A 7903-nucleotide genomic window follows, 5' to 3' on the forward strand; every position below is an offset into this window, starting at 1 on the left:
GTCCCTGGGATTCTCCAGGCAAGAACACTGGAGTGGGTTGCCATTTCCTTCTCCAGTGCATGAACGGGAAAAGTGAAAGTGAAGTCACTCAGTTGTGTCCGACTTTCAGCGACCTCATGGACTGCAGCTTACCAGGCTCTTCTGTCCATGGGATTTTCCAGGCAAGAGTACTGAAGTGGGTTGCCATTGCCTTCTCCTAGCACAGGACATTCAAAGATGGGCCGCAGCACAGAGAGAGCGATGGTTCTCACAGGCGGAGCTTTTGCTCCTCTGGAGCTATGGATAACTGCTGGAGGCATTTTTGGTTGTCACAACTGGGATATGAGTGCTATTGACATCCAGTAAGTGAAGCCAGGGATGCTGCTAAAAATCCTATAATTTGCAGAATAGCCTTCTTTGACAAATAATTCTCTGGCTCAAAATGTCAAAAGTGCTAAAATTGAAAAACTGTGCCACGGAGGACCAATTTTAGAGAGTTTTTAGTCACAGAAAACTTGCTTTAAAAGGGATACTTGATGCATATCCAACATATGCAACACTAATTAGCAACACTCACCATTCAAAATGAGTTAATCAGGGTAGGAGTTCACAGCCCCACTTACCAGGCTTCCCCGGCCCCCGCCCCAGGGCTCTTGTCAGCCTCTGCGGTATCCTAGGGCTCAGTGGAGTACAGCTTGTGAGCAGTTTGGCGGAGCCAAAAGAATGCAGTATTGAAAGTCATAAGACATGGATTTGGAATCTTGATCCATCATTTACTAACTGTACAACCTTGGGTGAGTTGCTTCACCTTCTTGGGGTTGTGTCTTTGCCTGTAAACGGGATAGTAATACCTATCTCATAGGACTGTTTTAAAGGTTGAATGAGATTATAAGTGTAAAAGCATCTTGCCAACTCATTTCTTTGCTGATGATCAAACATTCCGGTTAATACCAGGTTAATTCTTACTGAATTATGGCTGTAGAAAAATGAAACTATACTAATACCAAAAATATAGGAAGTCTATGCTAGAGTGGTTTGATAAGAGCTTCTTCCAGGAAGCCAGAGAGAGGTTGTAAGTAGGTTCTTAGGTCTTCACCTCTTTTTGAACCAGATGCAACTGTAATATGTGTCATCTCTCAGAAGAACTTTGACCTTTCTTAGCTCCACTTTTAAAAGAGAACAGCTTCCTATCTATGGCATTGTTTGTGGGTACTTTCTAAATTCTGAGAAATTGTTGTTTGATGCTGCAATCATTTCCTGCTCCTCTTCCCTTTGTTTTTTACATCCATTGTCACATCCATCTTCTGTGGTGACCCCTTACTGTTGCCCATACTCTTTGTTGATAAAATCCAAACTCTTTAGCATTACATTCAAAGCCCTTCAGAATCTCACTCCAATCCAACCTTCCAACCTCATCTTTTATTTCCCCTGCGGCACACTCTACACTTCTCATTACCTTGATCATTCCCTAGGGAACTGGACAATGCTTTCTAATGCCTCAGCTTTGGATAGTAATGATAGCTTACTTTGGAGTCTCTTTTGCTTGATGAACTAAAGGTGACATTGGAGCAGAGGTTAGCAGAAACGTTAAAGCCTTTGAGAACAGAAAGGAAAAGGGAAGGCTGTATTTGAATAACACTTTACCAATTTCATCTTCCCTTAAGATCTTTTCTAGGTCTTCCTACTCAACCTGCACCTAACATACCACCCGTAACCTTCATTTATCATGTTAGGATATTGTATGTCTCCCTCACTGGACTGCCAGCCTGGGGGGCAAACACAGCATCTAATTCATCTAGGTTCCTCTAACTCCCAGCAGATTCTCCAGCAGAGAACCTGCCACGGTGCGGGAACATCAGGATCTCACCTTCACATAGTCGTATTCACAAAGGTAGGAGGATTCCAAGTTGAAGTGCATGAAGTAAAGCTTGATTCGAAATCCCTCTGGGACAGTGATATTCCAAGTCACCTCTGAATCACTTGGGTAGGAGTCCGGATAGCCAGGAGACTGGATCTGACCAAACATATTGTTAAGCTCCACAATGTGGGCTGAGGCCTTCAACAAGGAGAAGCACAGGGCATGAGAGAGAAGGAGCCACCTGAAAGACATGAATGGATTCACTCACCCTCAGATAACGGTCCTTGTCATTTAACTAAATCAACAGCCAGGAGACCAAGTTCCCAGCATATCGCTAACCTGCTGCAATTATTTTTTCCCTTATGGGCCTTGCTTATCCACTGTATAATACTGGAGGATAGTAACTTGATTTCTAAGGTTTCTCCCAGTTGTGCTCTTTTAAAGATTCAATAATAGTATTAAATTTTCCCAGAAAATATCATATCTGGGACTCTGAGACATACTGATTTTTGGTTTAAAATATAAATTTCATAGTTAGGTAAAAGCTGATATTTTTTCAGCTCAGCTTAATTTAAGAATCATAAACTCTTGATTCAGTTTTCTAAAAAGTAAGTAATAGTAACATGGAAATATTGAGATAAGGCTTGTACTCAATGATGGAATCTGTGGTACCTTAAACAAATTTAACAAAATTAATCAAGAAATATAAAATTTTGAATTAAGAAGAAATGACCAAATCAAGTTCCGCCCCCCCTCCTTTGACAAGTGTTCTTATAAAAGGATCAAAAACTTACAATCTATTTCCAGTTGTAGGAATCCAAGATAATAGACTGTTAAGAGTTGCATAAGGGGCCTGGGAAATTTAACTAAAACTTACAGAACGCACCCAAGTAGCTGATGCAATAATGAAGCAGAATGTCCAAGGCTTGTCAAAAACCTAATGGTTAATGTACAGTACAACCAAGGCATCCAGTAGATTGTTCCCCTGCAAGACTCAAGGACCTTGAACTCAAACATCCCAAACCTAGCTCGTCAATTTCTCCCCTAAATCTTATTTATTCTGATTCCTATGTTTTGGAAACCCCTCTGTTTCTCCTCAGTCAATTAATTTAAATGTTCTTATCTCATTGCTACTGAATCTTAACTGATTTTCTTGGCCCCATTTCATACCATTTAGCAATCTTCTGCTAAATTTGATTTTCTAAAACACAGATGTGTCCATGTGGCTTCGCTGTGCCTGCAGGACAAAGCATCTGCTACTGGGGTGGCTGATGAGCCCTTTTTGATCTAGCGCTGATTTGCCTGTCCAGCTTCATCTCATACCAGCCTGAGGCACATCATTCTGGAAGCATGCCACACCCATCTGGGCCTCAACTTCATCACACATGCCCCACTCATTCCTCACCTGGTCATCTCATTTATCCTCCACTATCCAGCTCAAAGCTTCCCAGGATACCACGCAATATCCTTCACTCCAGATTGCAGCTCCAATTAGAGCAATGCTTTAGGCACAGCCCTGAAGTTAGGTGTATTTGGGTTCAAATCCCAGTTCACTTCCTTACTGGCTGTGAAATCTTGGGGAATTAGTCTCTGAGTTCAGGTTTCCTCAAGTGTAAAGTGAAGATTATGTCTCTAATTTACAGAACTCACATGAATATTAAGGATGATGTATGTAAAGGACCCAATTTAAAGCCTGGTATATAATAGATGACGAATGAATGAATGAGCTAAAGCATGAATGTGGGGCCAGAGTCTTATTAATATATAGTCTAAAAAGTAAGTTCTGGGGAATTATACCAGCATTTTAACATTAATAGTTAGAATTTGGCTAATCAGAAAGTTGTTTTTCCCAACCTACCCGGCCCTGCTCAGTAAAAAAGATGCATGTATGTATCTATATGCATATATATGAATTTTTGAGTGTATAAACACAATGAGATAACTGCAATGAGATTTTCTAGCTGTCTTATATAATATTTACATAAAAGGTAAATACATAAGTACAAAAAATCCTAGAAGGGTATCACTGGGGTATTAACAGTGGTTATCTCTGAAGTGGTAATATAAAATTACACTCAATAAAAATGAGTGCTTTCAATTTTACTTTTGTGTATGTAAAATGTTCAGATGTGTCTAGAAGGACCTTGTGCTATTTTTTCAATTAAGAAAAATAGAGGTAAATTTTTTCCAAGGCCCGTACAATAGCAACACGTGAGATGCAACTAAGGAAACAAAATGTTTTCATCCAATTGCCAGGGTTAATATTTTTATGAACCAATCTGTGGAGGAAGGGCCTCCAAGGCAGGCATGGGTCTAAGCTCTCTGATGAAGTAGTAGGAGATGTAAGTCTGAAAACTCTGGCTTTCAGGGGTCTGGCAGCACCACTTTGAAATGAGGAAATATACTGATATTTCCAACCTGCACTGGAAATTCTGGTTAAGTGCCTCTTGAGGAGGGGAGGGCACTGGTCTTGGGTTGGAAGAGCTGGATTCCAATCCAGATTTTGACTTCATTCATCTAACCCATCTAGGGGGAGTCATGTAAGGTCTCCCTCTCAACTTCTTCATTCATTAGGTGTCGATAGTAATGACATGCCCCGAGGCTGCTGTCCAGTAAAGGAGGATTGGAGAGTAAGTCCTTTGTCAGCTATCCAGCCCTAGTCAAACATTAGTTACTATTACCCCATCAGGCTGCTTCCCGAAAAGCAGGGGTTAGGAATGAGCTTTGGCTCCCAAATTGGACTTCCCTGCAATAGCAACACCCGGATTATGCAAGGCTGAAAGGTCAGCTTTCTCCACTTCTGCTTTTTTCACAGCACATGGAGGAGAACCTGAGCTTCCTGCTGCTGGTTCTGTCATGGGCTGGCCCAGGCAGATGGCTCCATCTCTCCTCAGAGGCCTCAGACCACGTGTAGTAGGCAACTGGTCAGCGTAGGAGGAAGGCCTGTGAAGCACTCTGTTCTATTTTGTTTGCATTTCAAAACAGTTTCAAACATATGAAACAAATCTCTCTTTTCACATAATAAGCCTGAGCATATGCTCTCTTGCTTGCTTGCGGGGCTGCAAATCAAAGAATGTAAGTGGCGGCTTCCATTTCCCATCACGCTCTCTGAGTGTTTTTGGCTTCTTATCCACCAGGCACCGGCTGTACAAATTCTGACACCTGCTATCTATTCTCCGACTAATCAAAAAGTTTAGTTACATTTGCTTGAAATGTCACAAGTAATATATAAAGCCGGGATTTCATAAGCCCTACTGTAGGAGCAGGCTCTGGGGAATGCATAAAAAATGCCGGCATATAGCCATGGTTGTGGAATGAGTAGCACTTTCTATCCTTTCCATTCACTCCTCACTTCAGCCTACGCAACACCAAGACTGTTTTGGGATAGAAGAGTTGAAAAGGCCTGTGTAGATCTCTTTGACAATCTTACTTGACAGAGGACAAAAAGGGTACCCCAAGAGGTGACATGTCATGCCCAATGCCATATGGTGAGTTAGCTTCCACAGAAAACAGCAATAACAAAAGCTCACAGAGGAAGCTGGGTCCGTGCCCATATCATGCCCAGGCATCTGGCCAAAGCAATTAATCCTGTGAAAAATAATTTAAAAAACCCATAGCTCTATGTGAAAATTAAAAAAAAAATACTAATAAAAAAGTCCCTCCCCAACAGATCTTAGTTTAATTGGTCTGGAGTGAGGCCTGGTCATTGGTATTTTTAAAAAAGTACTATAGATTGTTCTAATGTGCAGCTAGGGTTGAGAGCTGCTGATGTAGAATAATATACTTGGTTGAGAGTCTGGCACAGTATTATAGAAAGAAATCCTAAACTTGGAGTCCAAAGATCCAAATTTGGGTCTGGGCTTTTTCAAGATCATCAGTGTGGCTTTGGACAAGTTGCTTAACTCTTTTATCCTCATGTCTCCATAAACTCTTACCTCATCCAAAATCTGAAGACCAGATGCGACAGTGACTATACAAGTGCTTTCAAACTCTCAAGTATTGTGTCTGTATGAGGCAAGACCTTTTAGAGACTTATAGTGGAGCACTTTTCCAGGAGAAGTTTTGCTATTGAACAACTGAATTCAATTCAGCCAGTATTGCTTGTATGTGATGAAATGATTGTATGTATGAAACAGACATTATGCTGGGTACTAGGCATACAAAGGTGAACAAGCCACAGATCCTATTCCTTAAGGAACATTCAGTCTTGGAGGAGGAGGTGGACATTTCGACATGATAATATTAAGAGAGATAACTCCCAAAGACAAACAAAGCACAAAGGATAAGATTCTGACTCTGGGGAAGCTGAACAGGGAAGAGGAGGTGATGTTTGAGCAAGCTTGAATGATCGAGTTTTGTAGAACAGTGGTCCCCAACCCCTAGGCCGGCCGAGGATGGGTACCAGTCTGCCGCCTGTTAGGAACCGGGCTGTGCAGCTGGAGGTGAGCAGCGGACCAGTGAGTAAAGCTTCATCTGTTGCTCCCCGTAGCTTGCATTACTGCCTGAACCCCTCCCTCCTTCCCCCCATCCCTGGAAATTCTTCTTACATGAAAGCGGTCCCTGGTACCAAAAAGACTGGGGACCACTGCTCTAGAAATAGGGGAAATAAGAGTTAAGGGATGAACAATTGCTAAGACAGAACTGATCATCTGCCCTATAGTTTGGTATGGCTGGGGTCCTGGGTGGTAGGGTGAAGGCTTGAATACTGGACAGATGAATCAAATTGTCATTCCATGTAGATGGGCCTAAATCTCATCTCTTTCAGGAGAAAGGAAAATGAAGTTAGACAGCAGGTTTAACATTACAATGGATTTAAAAAGAAACGGAGTGATTGGATTAACCTTAAAGACATGATTCTCTCTAAACCACAGGTAATCTGAGTTCAAAGAGTTAACACAGCCTGAAGCCCCTCATTGGCCCCAGACCCTGAAAAGTTGCTAGGTGACTGCAGAAGAGAAACAAATAGATACCCTTTTCCAATTGAAAATAAAATTAACGGGAAAAAGAGGTGTTCAGAGACTTAACACATCTCTGGAGTGTTTGTTTTTTCTTTTTTGTATTTTTAACAGTATTAGCACTTATAAATAGTAAAAATAATTATGGTGGCTGGATTTTGACACTTGGAGAGGAAAACTTACAAGAAATGTCTGGTAACAAGCAGCTAGTAACTAAGTATAGGCTGAGACATTGGAAATATTGAAGAGCTTGGAAACAATTGCAATTTAAAATCCTAGGTTCAGAATCGGGAAGACTTTTTTTTTTTTTTAATTTGAAATATCCCTTTAAGAGTCATTTGGTGCGATTCATAGCCTGATTCATGCTACTGGTGGCCTCTGATTTCAGTGAGAAATGCAGAAATTTATAGGGGACTGTAAAATGTGGACAGGTTTTTACTTTTCTAAACTGAGGTTTAAACTAGCAAACTTCTGAAGGTTTAAGAAGCCACAGAGCTGAGCAATGGGAATCTGGTTTCTTTTCCGGTCAGAACAAATAAACACACAAACACATATTTAACTCACAGAGTGTTGGAAGAGAGAAACCAGTGTTCTTTTCAAAGGAGGAAAACAACAACTCAACCTTGTGGGCAACAGGAGAAAAGTCGCTTTGGCTGGTAGGCAGCACCCTGCGTTGGCAGAGGAGAAATCTGAGCTCCAGCAGCACCGGCGGCATTTGCACACAGCCACAGCCTTCCGTTTCAAGTTGCAAGTCTCTGGAGTCCCAGGCAAGGCCTGGCTCCCTTCTCAGAGCCCCAAGAACTGATGAGGAGCCCCTGCACCAGCCATAGGACATGCAGGTGAGTCTGCCCAGAGACAAGGTCAGACCTTCCAGAGCTACTTGGCATCTGGTCCCTGAAAGCTGCCCCCCACGCCCCCGCCCACCCCGTGCCCACTTCTGCCCTGGCACTCACCTCATTTTTCTGCCTTGAGTGCTCCTGGCTGCCTGGTCCCCTTGGCCTGACTCGTCCGCGAGCTCGTCCCCAGTGTGGTATCAGCCTTATCTTTGTTCTGAGGTCCCTGTGTGACTCTGGAATTGGCTGGCATTCTCCATTCAGGTCACGCCTTCCCC

The 7903-nt window shown here is 42.3% G+C and overlaps 1 protein-coding gene across 2 annotated transcripts in view; it reads right to left on the bottom strand.

The window, feature by feature from the left end:
- Window positions 1–7808, bottom strand: part of MASP1 (MBL associated serine protease 1) — a 49394-nt gene extending 41586 nt beyond the window's left edge. For both annotated transcript variants that reach the window (XR_014067007.1, XM_081535320.1), the window contains exons 1-2: window positions 7746–7808; window positions 1847–2078 (exon numbers count right to left, since the gene is read on the bottom strand). Coding sequence is in view for 1 of the 2 variants with exons in the window: in XM_081535320.1 (XP_081391446.1) it covers window positions 1847–2078; window positions 7746–7750 (237 nt within the window). In the remaining variant the exon portion in view is untranslated. The remainder of the gene's footprint in view (window positions 1–1846; window positions 2079–7745) is intronic.
- Between the last annotated feature and the right edge of the window lie 95 nt (window positions 7809–7903).

This window comes from Giraffa tippelskirchi, chromosome 2 (assembly GCF_054371585.1).
Source record: "Giraffa tippelskirchi isolate mGirTip1 chromosome 2, T2T-mGirTip1v1.2.pri, whole genome shotgun sequence".
Taxonomy (NCBI): Eukaryota; Metazoa; Chordata; class Mammalia; order Artiodactyla; family Giraffidae; genus Giraffa; species Giraffa tippelskirchi.